The sequence below is a fragment of the Equus caballus genome, chromosome 6, assembly GCF_041296265.1.
Source record: "Equus caballus isolate H_3958 breed thoroughbred chromosome 6, TB-T2T, whole genome shotgun sequence".
Taxonomy (NCBI): Eukaryota; Metazoa; Chordata; class Mammalia; order Perissodactyla; family Equidae; genus Equus; species Equus caballus.
In genome coordinates, this window is record NC_091689.1 from 49,691,711 (window position 1) to 49,705,918 (window position 14,208).

General features: G+C 34.3%; 1 protein-coding gene across 1 annotated transcript; it reads right to left on the reverse strand.

Annotated features, from left to right (window-relative positions):
• Positions 1-3,930: 3,930 nt before the first annotated feature.
• CD69 (CD69 molecule) lies at positions 3,931-11,753 on the reverse strand. The gene is made up of 5 exons (XM_001499388.5): positions 11,475-11,753; positions 8,076-8,198; positions 6,817-7,016; positions 6,349-6,452; positions 3,931-5,041 (listed from the first exon to the last, which is right to left on the reverse strand). The coding sequence occupies exons 1-5, from the start codon at positions 11,536-11,538 to the stop codon at positions 4,933-4,935; spliced, it is 600 nt and encodes a 199-aa protein (XP_001499438.1). The 5' UTR covers positions 11,539-11,753; the 3' UTR covers positions 3,931-4,932.
• Positions 11,754-14,208: the final 2,455 nt, after the last annotated feature.

Sequence of the window (14,208 nt, forward strand, 5' to 3'; positions counted from 1 at the left end):
CCTTATCAGATATATGGTTTGCAAATATTTTCTCCCATTCCTTAGGTTGCCTTTTCTGCTGATTGTTTCCTTTGCTGTGCAGGAAGTTTTTAGTTTGATGTAGTCCCACTTATCTGTTTTTGCTTGTGCTTTTGGTGTTATATTCAAGAAATCATTGAAGAGATCAATGTCAAGAAATGTTTCCTGTATGTTTTCTTCTAGGAGTTTTACAGTTTCATATCTTTTGTTCTCATCTTTAATCCATTTTGAGTTAATTTTTGTTTATGGTGAAAGATAAGAATCCAATTTAATTCTTTAGTATGCTCATTTCCAGTTTTCTGAACACCGTTTATTCAAGACACTATCCTTTCTCCATTGTATGTTCTTGACACACTTAAGAAAGACCCAATTGACTGTATACGTGTGGGTTTATTTCTGGCTTTATAGTCAGTTCTATTGGTCTACATGTCTGTTTTTATACCAATACCATACTTTTTTGATTACTGTAGCTTTGTAATGTATTTTGAAATCAGGAAGTATGAAGCTTGCAGCTTTGTTCTTCTTGCTCAAGACTGCTTTGCCTGTTTTGTGGTTCCATAGGAATTTTAGGATTATTTTTTCTATTTTTATAAAAAATATGCTTGAGATTTTGATAGGGATTGCACTGAATTAGTAGCTTACTTTAGGTAGTATGAACGTTTTAACAGTGTTACTTCGTCCAGCCCATGATCATGTGATGTCCTTCCATGTATTTGCGTCTGCTCTAATTTCTTCCATCAGTGCTCTGAAGATCTCAGTGTGCAGTCGTTTATTTCCGTGGTTAGGTTTGTTCCTAAGGATTTTATTCTTTTTGGTGCTATTGTAAATGGGATTGTTTCTTAATTTCTTTTTGGGGTAGTCTGTTAGTGTATATAAATACAGCTGATTTTTGTATGTTGGTTTTATATCTTGCAATTTTACTGAATTCATGAAGAGGCTGGATTTTATATTGTATTCTTATCACAAAACACACACACACAATCCAAAAGAACACAAGATACTTTTGGTGGAGATGGATACATTTATTATTTGGATTGTGGTGATGGTGACACAAGTGTATACATATGTCTAAACTCACAAAATTATATACATTAAATATGTGCAGCTTTTTGCATACCAATTATACCTCAATAAAGTTGCAAAGCAAAACAAAACTACAGTTAGGAATTACCATTTGGGGTATAGATCATTTCTTTGGTCTCTACTGTGGGACAGAAACTAAATGCAATGTCTCTATAATGAAATACAGAAATGTGATTATATTACTCATAACACTGTGTTTATAAAGAAAAACCCCCTGCTTTTCCGAGGTTAAGTCTTCTGAACTAAGAAACGACCACAAAAGTGCAGAGACCTTGTCCAGCCATTAGATGACACTGCAGCTTGTGGGTGCCCACACAGTGTATGGGGGAACCAAGACAATTTCGCAACGAGACTCATTTTTAATATTTGTAATTGGTCACTAAAAAGTAAAGTTACATTTAAATAATGAAATTATTTCATTTAGTGATCCATATTTAAAATAAAAATTGTTCTTATTAACAGTAAAATAACTATTCGTTACAGAATATTTTGAAACTATAGAGAAATATAATGACGAAAATAAATATTACCTGTACTCTTACTACTCTGGGAAAACCATTGTGTTTACCTTTGTGGTATTTCTCTCTTTCAGCATATAAACACAAAACATATATTTTTACATTTAACATCTAAGAGGATGAAATCTTATTGTATTTATTATTTTAACTGGCTTAGCAACAATAGTTTGAGAATTCTCATATAAACATTCTTCTTTATTATTATTTTTTAATGTTGGCATGTCATTTCATCATGTAGTAGAATCACATTTATTTAACTATATCCTCAGTTTTGGACAATTAAGGGGCTTCTAATTTATCACTACTAAAAATAGCCGTTTGATGAACATTTTTGTGATTATGTCTTGCTCATGTAAGATTGTTCCTTTAAAATCCTCCGCAAAATTGTCACATCAGAGAAAAAGCATAAATCTTTTAAAGTTTTTTGATAAGTATTTTCAAACTTTTTTCCAAAAGTTAAACTAAACCAATTTATATGATCACCAGCAGTCTTTCTGGTTATATATTTTAAAACATTTCTCCAGAATTTTATTAGCATTTTAGTTTCAGTTATGACATATTGTCATGTCTGAAAATCTAGTCAAAGTTATAAAATTGAGAACAACCTTAGAAAGATCATTTCTATATTAGTATTATAAACATTTTGAATCAGTTGAATATGAACTACAGTATTTAACAGTTCAATGACATTTTATTCTTCTTAAAATACTTTTAATTTTATTGACTTCCAATTATTATGTCAAATAAGCAGGTAAAGTATTATTCCTCTTTCCAGAGGAAGAACTTGAAATTATGTTGGAATAGCCAAATAGAGCATAGATAACTGATAGTTATCTTTAGTACATATTAATTATTTGAGATGAATATATCCTATGGATTTAACATTTTAAAAATTAGCTAAAAGTTTGAATACAGAAGGAAATAAAGTAGTATATCTGTAATATGCTCCCACAGCACCCTACAGTTTCCCTTCCATAGTCTTTATCACCACCATAATTGTTTACTGTTTGTTTTACACTTAGACCACAAATTCCACAAGGCCAGTTGCCATGCTAAATTTGCTTAGTGTTTTAACTATATTGTCCACCACAGTAGTAGCTGCCTAAGAATCACTCATTGAATAAATTTTTTTTAAAAGCCCCTCAAAAGAAACCCATAAGTAAGGTACGCTATGTAGATATAGATATATTATGTAGAAATGCCACTGTTTGCCAATATTGGAGATTCAATGATGTAGTATTCCCATTTATCATAATCATCACTAACATTTAATACATCTTTGGGGTTCACTTTAGGCCAGGTACTGTTCTAAGTCCATTTTCATGTATTAACTAATTTAATTTCTAGCTAATTTTAACTAAATTTCTAACTAATTGCAACTAAAATAGCTGTCAACTGATGAGTGGCAGAGATGAAACTCAGACAATATTTCTACTTTGCTCAGGCTCTTAACAGCTACACTTTCCACTTACACATTTCATAGCACATGAATCACAAGCCACTGTTTTCTAACATGACTCAGGAGTATATTATTGTTATTGATGATAGGATATCTGAGCTTCTAAGACCATTGTTTCATTTTATAGCTGTGAGAACTAAGAGACACTGAGATTAAGAAACTTCTATATTATTTATCACTAAGCAGTGTCTGGAAACCACATTTCTTTTCAATGTGCCATCCTAGTGACACAGTTTAAAGATAACACATATAGTGTACATTTCCAACTTTCAGAGAAGAACATTCCAAAATGCATTCATAAAACACTTTAAAAGTAATCAAATTTTTCCTGCGTGGAATACCCCATGAAGAGCCCATAAATACCCATGTAGTGCCACATTTCTGTTTAATGAATTATTTTATGTAAATAACTAAAATATGTATAGCATTTCAGAATTGGACAAGATACTTTGAGAGCATTAGTTATGAGGACCTCTTATTGGAGAGAGGATGAGCTTATATTTAGGTGCTCATAAAATGACTTCAGTTGTCTCCTAATTTTTCTGTGCCTCTTCAGTAGGAGAGTGATAAACAATAAAAGAAAGGAAGAAAATGATAGAGACAAAAAATCTTAAATGACATAAATTCCCCTCAAGTCAATTAGAATATTTGCTGAATATCTGCTATATACAGAAAAATGGATATGACCCTTTTGGAAATACATATATGAAAACAAGTAGAAAAGTAAAAACCATGTTATAAAGCTGAGGTTTTACTATAGAAAAGTTCAAAAAATATTATAGTATTCTGTTTTCTGCTTTCTAGTATGGCACTTAATTTTTAGTGTATTTTAAGGAATGAACACTTCTTAGAGACTGTTGATTCTACTTTTATTTTAAACATATAAAAGCAGCTTATAATAGTACCAGATACAAAAGAAAAACAAACAAACATATACACTCTATTGCACTTAGAAAATGCTTCACATGAAGAATTGCACGTGATAGAATTAATTAGGAAAGGCACAAATCTATATTCAGAGAGGAATAGCATCATTCAGAGTTTGAACAATAGAGAATTTTTCCTGATAGAGGTTTGCTACATCACTATTGCACATTTTCTAATAGTTTTACCTCTTTTATAAATATTCCTCATGTTCTTTGCTTTTGTCTTTATCTCTGCAAAACACTATTTAAGGTTTTAAAGCCAATGAATTATGTACCATTGAAAAAGAAGAGTCTACATTGAAGAAAAAGAAAAATGAACATAAATACATGATCAAGACAATCTTTTGGGGTAAAGAAATGACAAGGATTTTGTCTAAAAAGAAAACTTCTCTAAAAAGAGAAATATTTCAAAGCTTAGTTCCATAAGCATTTGTCCACTTATAGATGTTTTCTGAGTTTAAAACATGCATTTAGATTGAATGTGTTAACAGTTAAAATTCTCTCTGTTTACATTCAGTTTTTAATACCACCATCTAACTCCTTCATAGAGTCCAAACGCATGAAGGACACTCATTGTTGGTAGTCATTCAACAATAAATAATAACTCTAAACCTAATTATTTCATTATTTCTGAATTTTAAAATATATAAAGTGCATCAAAAAGGTTTAAAGTCATCTTCTCATCCTTGGACATAATTATCTGTCAACCCACGACGTTTCAGCTCACGGTAGGAGTATTCCACATTGCAGATATTCCTGAAATTTCTCTCCCTTTTTCCCACAGTCTTATTTGGAAGAAGATTTCCGAAATAATACAAAGTTTTTTCACAAAGTCTTTATGGAAAACTCCTGACCGTAGAGCAGCATCACTGACACAAATTTCCTGGATTCCACGGTATAGTAGTCAATAATCAAATATGATTCCTCATTAATGGGACGGTTTGCTACATATCCAGTGTAAATTCTTGTCACATTCTGTTCTGCCGACGTCTATGCTACCCAGAAATGAACAGTTCTCAGATTCTGTAATGTTGGACCTGTCAAACAAAAAACAAACTTAGAATTATTTTCAGTTCGTCATTTCTGTTCAGTTACATGATAATAAACTTTGTGGTCTTGGTGGCCTCTGCTCTTTTTTTTTTTTTTTTTTTGCTTAGTAGGAATGCATAAGGCAAGTCTGCAGTCAAATGATCATAGACTAATCTGTAGAGACTGTAGACAAGAATTCAAAGGAATAGAATGTAGATGGACGATACAAAGCTAAGAATTTACAGCTCTATTCATTTGGTTGGCATGTCACTGGAGGAGTGACTCATGATCATTTTTGAGTTGACATATTCTTTGAGAAGAAATTGTCCAAAAGTATACACATTCCACAATCATGCATAGTAGTGCATGCAATTTGAGGGGGTTTATGGCTCCTGAAGCCTAACTGTGGCTATGGTAGCGTAGGACACATATTAAGGATTCATTTTCTAGATATTTAAATTTATTCCCCATATCAGTAAATATCATAAAAAACTATTTAGATAGATAGAAATTTATTCAACTCTGAGTTTTCAGATGGCAAAGATTAACACATAAAATATCCTTCAAACTTTAAAATGTAGTTTAATTACAGATAACGGAAATAAAGTCAGCATCTTTAATTCTGGGGCAAGTTTTCTCTCAGGTCAATAGAAGCTTCTAATTAAGTAACGAAAGTATTGCTCTTTACTCCTGTGGAGAAGAGAACTGGGAAAGAGTAAGAAGCAATTATTTTCCCAAAATTAGCTCATCAGTAAAATATAAATATGAGATTGGAAATGTTAGATTTTTTGGGGGTGTCTTCACAATTATTCTTGGAATATTTCTGAGTGTGTTACTCAATAGAATCTCGATAGAACTTGCTGAGATCAAATAACTAGAAGCATTTATTGTATGAATTCCAAGTAGATAAAAAGAAAAAACTGATAATATTAAAGCGCTTCTTTAAAAACTCCGAGGACCGTAAGCATGCAAAAGAGATTGTTAAAAGAGCACAATCTAGGGGCTGGCCCCGTGGCCAAGTGGTTAAGTTCACGCGCTCTGCTGCAGGCGGCCCAGTGTTTCGTTGGTTTGAATCCTGGGCGCGGACATGGCACTGCTCATCAAACCACGCTGAGGCAGCGTCCCACATGCCACAACTAGAAGGACCCACAACGAAGAATATACAACTATGTACTGGGGGGCTTTGGGGAGAAAAAGGAAAAATAAAATCTTTAATTAAAAAAAAAAAAAAAAGAGCGCAATCTTCATATAGAAAGGAAAATGGTCTCTCTGTGCTGCCAGCCTGGGAAGGATAAAGAGACGTCTTGAAACTTACCAGTTGTTTAATTCTTTGCCATTTAACCGTTTCTGTGAATGACCAGTTTCATTTTTCACCCTAATCCAGTGTTCAGCTCTACGCACATATTGTCTTAAAAACATCTTGAAGAAAGCACAAAGGAAAAGTGTGTTAAACTATCCCTCTGGGTAAATATATCATAAATCTTTTTTCTCAAAAACTGCAATTCAAGGCATGATAGCTAAACTGATGATTTATTAGCTCTATATAAGATCAGCACATTTGGATTTCTGGCTTTTGAAGATGAGTAATCAAATTAAATTACAGGACTAAATTAAACCCTTATTTTGACCTCAGACTGATCATATGGCTTTCTGTGACTAAATTTTCTTGCATAGGAGATAAGTACAATGTTTTCACTTAGAAGGAAACAGAAGGAAACCACAGGTTAGCTGTATAAAATAAAATAGCAACATTTTATGAAATTGCTTTTGAATACTATCTTACCATTTCCTCTTCAGAATCAACGAGAGTAAGAGTAGCACCATGTTTGGAGCAAGCGTTTTGGGCCAAGGTCCAGTTTCCTGTCGTAGTGGAAGCAAAGTAGCATTTCCTCTGGTGTCTAATCCAACCACCTGAGCATAAAGAAAGTTGGCTTTCTGATGGCCTTGAGGACGTATGTTGGCCTGGACAATTGTATTGTCCCACTGAGAACAGGAAAATGGTTTGTTTTAGTAACAAAAAAAACCAAGTACCTACCCACAGTACACAAAACTGGTTAGGGGATGTTGTGCTATGCTGTGCTAGGTGATAAAGTAAAGGATGAGAGGCAAGAAGGAGAATTCTGAGAAGAGTAAGAAGAAGGCAGATTCTCACCTTATCTGATTGTTCATGTGCCTAATCATCTTTGTGCAAGGTATAAGAAATAAGAGGATGTCTCTTTGGCCACAATGCCAGAAAGCGGTAGGAAAATAGAAAAATTTTGAAAATACTCTTTGGACTAGGAAGAGTTAAGTACGTTATAAATTCCAAGTAAAGTTTTGAATCTGAATGCTGAGGTAGAGAAATTTGCAAACATAGCAGATATAACACTATATTGGAAGAAGAAGGAGAGAATAATTTGGAGGGAAGTAATTCAGAATACAGAAAGCTCTATGGCTGGGGATGTTTCATAAAATCATAAAATTCCATGTTTGTAAAAGACAAAATGCATCTTGTTATAGCTATGTGTTTTGAAAGTCATTTCACAACTGACTCTCTAGGAGCTTCTAGATACAGTCTTAATTAGCCACTCTGTGGATGGATAGTTATCCATTCTATGACCTTTGAAGTAAAAGACAAAAGATTGGCCAATTCCTGATTAACCTATGGCTTAGATATTATTTTTTTCCATTAACAATGAATGTGAAACTCACATTTCTTTTTCTAGCTAGATGTCTCTTTATTTAGAATCTAAATCAGCCCCTTTCATTCCAGATTTAAACATCTGCTCAAATGTAATTTTCTCCCACAGTAATGTATAAATCAAAGACACTTTTAGTACTTATAAAGAAGCACAAGAAAACTCAAAAAAGTATTGCATTAATCATCCAAAGAATGTGGAATTATATTTAGTAATTATTAGGAAATTTGCCATGTATGACATATGAGATGATCCTAATTTAATCAGAATTCTTAATTCATTACTAATTAATCCCCATTGATTTCAGCTGTGTAGGAATGCTTAGCGCTAAGAAACTCAATGAACTCATGAAGTGCAGACCCACCTGATAAAGCAATGAGAGATATAATTAAAACAGTGATGATGACCACATTCAGTACAGCACATGGGACAGGAACTTGAAGGCATCCTTCACGATGTGTTGCAAAATGAGGGCTGGTGGCATTGCCTGAAAAGAGAAAGTTGATGATGAAGTCAGGCAGAATACAGAAGTAAGATAATGACGTTTGATATTGCCTTGAGGTTTTAAAATAAAAAAGTAGCTATGTCTCCCCATCTGCTTTATATGAAATTTATAAGTTAATTTTCCCCCAATTTTGAGTGAATTTGGACAGTTTCTTGTTGGCTAGAAATGAAACAATCCAAGCATAATAATGAGATCATAAAATATCTCTCCAATATTCGTACTTAGTAGCTACGAAAATTCTAAATATATCATAATTTTATTGTTTTAATCACAATAAGAACTTTTCTTAAATATCTGAATACCCTAGAAGATGTATAAAAAGAGCATCTTGAGTACAATGCCTTAACTTTTCTGTAGTTACTGTTTAGAAGAGATAATGTAAATGGGGATAAATGTGGGTAATATAATACAAATATTGAATTGATATATAAATATCTACAATTACCATGACCAAAAATAAGAAAAAATGATAGTACTTTTTGGTGAAGTTCATGCAGATGTGAAGCAATTGAAATTTTCATATATTATTGATGGGAGAGTAAAATGAAAAAATACATTAGAAAACTGTTTTTTACATGATTAAGTATACACCCACTCTATGATCCAGCAATTCTACTCCTACATATTTTCCCAAGAGAAATGAATATTTCTTCAAAATGCTTTGTATAAGAATGCTCATGGCAGCTTTATTCTTAAGGGCCAAATCCCAGAAACTACACAAATATCTATCAACAGGAAAATGAATAAACAAATTATTGTATATAAATACAAGGAAATTCTGCTTAGCAATTAGTGAATCTCAAAAATAAAAATGTCAAGTGAAAAAGTTCAGCCACAATTATATACCGTATATTTTCATTTATATGACGTTCAAGAATAGCCAAACTAAATTATGGTGACATAAATCAGAAAAGTTATTGCTTTTATGTGTGTTGGAAAGGTGATTTGACTCAAAAGGAGCACTGAGGAGCATTCTAGGGTGATGAAAAGTTCAAATGTTGATTGGAGTTGTAGTTATAATTGAGAAAGAAGAGAGGCAGGTTTTGTGACTCAGAGTTTGGATTTGATTTTTTCAGGGATGGGCTATCAGGATTTTTAAAATTTGGCCTCACAGGAAATATACAGTTCCCCATTATGTTCTCAAAGACTGAAATGCAAAATGGCTACTTGAATGATTTTAAAACTTACCATAAAAAATAGTCTCAAAATGCAAATATATTCTGTTTTTCAGTACAGATGACTTTCATAATTGAAAGGATGTCTATATAGGACATATCTTGAAGTTCATGTAATTTTTTTCCCTTAAAACGTTTCTCTAAAGTTAAACTGGGCAAAGATATGTTGCTTTCTTTTACTGGAATTTACTATGTACTGGATGTCAACATTAACTTTTGTCTCTTCTGAGGATTGCTTTTCCCAGCATAGATCTGCATTCAGATTTTGCAAGAGAAGCCTTTACTTCTCTCCTATCTAGTTCTATTTCTCTCAGTCTCTCAAAGCAAATCTTCCTTTTCTCACTGGTATGCAGTTATCACTGGCAGCAGCCCTTGGTAGGAAGGGTAGCAAGCTCAGAGCTCTCTGTGTAGTTTCACTTCTCACCATGTGAGAGTCAATCATGCTGCTTAGACTCAATGAAGCAATAGTTCTGTTCCTTAGCAAGGGCTAACTCATCCAAGTAACTTGTAAACTCCAGAGCCCAGCTCAGTCTGTTAGCTTGTCCAGTGGGTAAGCTGTGAAGATGACTCTCAGATTGTACTTTATATCCATTAATGAGGGCCATTGGTACTCACAGTTTGATTTATCACCTTGGTGACAAAACACTCCACTAACTGCCTACTTCTGCTCTGATTACAAGCCCTGTCCATTAATGAGAAATTGAAAGTAAGTCCACTATTACATATTGAATCACTCAAGGGTGATGCTCAATGATCGCTCATACTAATGAAGTGACTACAAGGGCAGCATACACTAAACATTTAACAGAACATTGAGATGATTGCAGTAAAAGTTAAGAATTCCTCGTCAGTCCTTCTTCTTTCAACTATGCTCTCTATTTATTGACTAGTTTTACTGTTATAATTTTTTCTTTTTGGCAGCTCAAGTGGGCCGTAAAATTATGCTTATCTGGTTACTAAAAAATGTGTGTGGCTTTTTTGTTGTCCACACTTGATTTTGTGTTCTTAAGTGACAGATGGGTTTATCAGAGGTAACTGATGCTTTTCTAAAGTAAGCCAGTCTAGTAGACACACACTCAGAAAACAAACCTTTTCTCTAGGTTGTTTCAGCTCTGCTGTTCATAACACATCCTTTTATTACCGGAGAGCTTTGCTTAAAAGTAAACTCTAGTTCTTAATTGCTAGTGTTTTTGGACACCTCATTAATTAGAGAGAAAGAAGGATAAACAAAAAAAATCAAGAAAACTTCATAGTAACAAGTTATAGGAAAACATCGGGAAAATTCTGGTAATAGGAAAACGATCTGTGGACAGAATAAAGAAATAGAAGAGAGGAAAAAGTATACAGCTAAGATGATTATATTTTGATGAAAAACAAAAGGAAGAAAAATGTCTGATTTATGCAGAATTTGCAACCAATGATTGGAAAAGTGAAATGGAAGGATTAACTGGAGGAAAAGTTTCCCATAAAAGAATATAGAAGCGGAAGGTTGCATTTTTAAGAATTCTTTCAACACATTCTACTAATAAATTACCACTGGGCACTGTAAATGTTCCGATGTGTATATGGCTGTCCTCTCAAAGATTGGAATCCTTCATTTCCAGCAACTGGAGGTTGCTGTCTTAACACAAGATGAGGCACACAGAAAGCACACAAAGATACAAAGTGAAGACAATCAAGAATGTAACTGTTTATGGGGAAATTGGTTTTTTATAAAGAAAGGCAATGCTTCCTGAAGTATTTACAGATGGATACAAAAAAATGACAGTGAGTTCACTGGGCTTGGGCAGGGCGTTTTCTAATTCCATCTGAAACATTGAGATGGTGTAAAACTGAAACAAAGTAACAGATCTTTAAACATCTGAAATTCACATTTGAGATTTCCTCTAAAGTCTTAGGTACGCTATCTTCTTGTAGATGAAGGAATATTTACTTCTTACCATTTTCTCCTTTATCCTGACTGAAATAAAATGTAACCAAGTTCTTCAAAAGACAAAGCTTCACTTTCTTCCCTAAGTACTGTTATATATCATATATAGATAGATAGTTATTACCAGTGTATAAGAAATAAGATCTGACTTACTTTGCTGTCCTCTCTCCACATGCAAGGCGCTGTTTTCTGTTATGGAACAATCTTCAGAATTCATCTTTTTTTCTAGTCAAGATTCTGTGGTTAATCCCAGGTCAAGCCAATTACAGTGAAAGTCTTTGCTGGAGTTCTTGTTCAGTCTCTGAATTGCTGAACATTTATATTCAGTTATGTTGTCTCCACCCCCTTCCGCTTACCTCCTAATCACTCATCTACGCCAGTTCTCTCTAATTTATGCTCCAGTGGCCCAGACAATTTAAAATGTGTTGTTGTGGTGAGCTGTGGGTTTTCCCTGCTGTCTGAAATGTGCTTTCTCACACCTGTAGGTGTAGCATGAAGAGAAAAGGGGGTTTTTCCCAGAATCTGAGACATCCTTCCTTAAATTCATAGAAAACACAAATAGTTTGGAGGCAGTATATTCAAGTAAAGAATTAAAAGTTAGGGATTCTTACCTTTGAGGCAGAAATAACTGGGAGAGTAATATTTCCCTGGAATCCCATTCATTCATTTAACAACTGATTTTTATTGACTATCCACTATGAACCTGACGTGGTTGGGGCTAGAATATTTATTGTCAAATAAGAATTCTAAGATCTTTATTCTCATGGATCACTCTCTGGAAGAGTTTGGGAGTCTGGAAGAGTTTTACTTAGGAACCTATAAATTGGTTTTCAGAAATGTGTCCTTCACTTCTTCCCTGGGGACTAGTTCTATTAAGATATCATTTAGTAAGTAGTTGCTTTAATAAAGTAAATAGAATCTTGTGGTCTGAAACTTCCCTTCTATGATCTAAAATTGTTTATCTTAAATTATCTGTTTCACTTATCTCATGTTAATTTTTCTGTAATATTTTACTGTCATTTAAACTGTGCCGCAGGAGATCATAGCAGCATTCTTGCTAGGCTTTAAGCCTAGGCTGATACCAGATTGTTTGTGCCTTGGAATCAAAGGCCAGAAGGGAATATTTTATAGAGCATGAAGGCAAGGGGCTTAGGAACGCCTGAGCCCTTGCAGGAACAGAACGCCGTCTGCATACCTTGCTGATTGTCCTTAAGATACTCCCCAAGTGAATGACCTGGGATGGGCTGGTGTGCTTCGGGGAGATGAAGAATAGAACCTTTGGACTTTGGCTTGCGTGTCCCTGCAGGCATGAGTTCCTGCTATCGTACATGCTTGAGATTCTTTACCCACAAATAAATATGTGGCGATCCGAGGGACCTCACCTCAGTCCTTGAGGCTGATGGTCCCCTGTCCCATTGAATAATATAGATTGTGTTCTATTAATTCCATCAGTCCCTTTGGCTGGCTGCCTAGCTGCTCTCTGCAGCAAAACTGTCTTTATTTTCCCTTGGTAATATCCTATTTTCCTATTTGCTAGATTATTCTTTTTGTATGTCTCTGAGGCTTCAGATATTTGGAGTATGATTACTATAAAAAATATATTGCCATGGTATCCATATCATCCAGATAAGTTATTAAGATGAACTCAAAATGAATGCAGAATGTCTATATATGGTGATATAAGGAGGGAATCAAAATCCCACGCTGGTTAATAATATTGATGCCAACAATTTTATCATTAATATCACTTCTTTACAGTAAAGACATTCTGTTTTCAGAATAATGCCTTTGTGAAAATGTTGTTCTTAGGTGGGTTGGAGTTATCACCTACGGGAGGTTAGTTAGGCCATCATATTTATTTGTTTACCTAAGATGTGAAGAGGTACATCTTGGTCCTAAAGGCTCTCTTTGCTTTCACTCTATTTTTCAGTCAATTTCCTAGTATGTTTTCCACATAGCAGCTGAAGGGTTGTTTTATAATTAAGTCATATCATTTTGGTGAGATGCTCAACTCTTCCCCCTTCCCACCCTCAAAGGCTTCTTGTCAAAATTACCATAAAATCCAAAGACCTTCTTACAGCTGAGAAGGCTTCATCCAGGATCTGGCCCCTGGCTCCCATTTTCCCCAGTAGCCACTGCTCTACCCAACAGTAACCTCTCTGCTGTTCCACAAATATCAAGCATACTCCTACTATGTGGTCTTTGCGTTTTCTCGAAAAGGTTCTTCCTCCATCTACTTGCCTATTTTGCTCTCCTTTTTAATTCAATTCACTCACTGTTTAACTGTCGTCTGCCCAGAGGGGTCTTCTCTTGCCTTCTGTATGTAAAATAGGACCTTATACTCTATGCCTCCACGAAACTTTTTCTCTGTATCCCTTGTCAATATGTGATATTGTATCATTGTTTATCATCTACTTTCCTTATTAGATTGTAAGCTACTGGGGGGCAAGGATTTTTTCTGACTTGACCCTTCTGTGTCTCTAACATCTGACATAGTACTGAAACCTAGTATGTACTCAGTACATGCAGTACATACTTGTTAAATGAGTGGGTAAATTAATATGAATTAATGAAAGGATATGTATAAAAACCATAAAAGTTCCAAAATATATAGTTCTACTCGGGAAGCCTTGTGGGATTGCAGGGTTGAGAAATATATGACTTTAGACTGCCCTGGATAGCAAGCAGACACCTGAATCCGCTGATGAGTGATGAAAGAGGAGTTAAGTTTGGTACTTAAGGGAATAGCTGATGCTTTTGCTAATTTCTTTGGGTTAAAGCAAATTAGATCTTAAATGTCTATTTACTCTCCTGGATTTGGGAGATTTTGGTTAATGTCCACACTCTGACACCAAGTACACATACAATGTTGTGAAGAATTCATGAG

Bases quoted from the DNA above. Each gene is read 5' to 3' on its own strand.
- CD69 (XM_001499388.5), bottom strand. From the start codon at position 11,538: ATGAATTCTGAAGATTGTTCCATAACAGAAAACAGCGCCTTGCATGTG. The intron at 8,199-11,474 runs GTAAGTCAGATC...TTCTCTTTTCAG, and splicing joins TGTGGAGAGAGGACAGCAAA to GCAATGCCACCAGCCCTCAT. The intron at 6,453-6,816 runs GTAAGATAGTAT...GCTTTCTTCAAG, and splicing joins TTGATTCTGAAGAGGAAATG to ATGTTTTTAAGACAATATGT.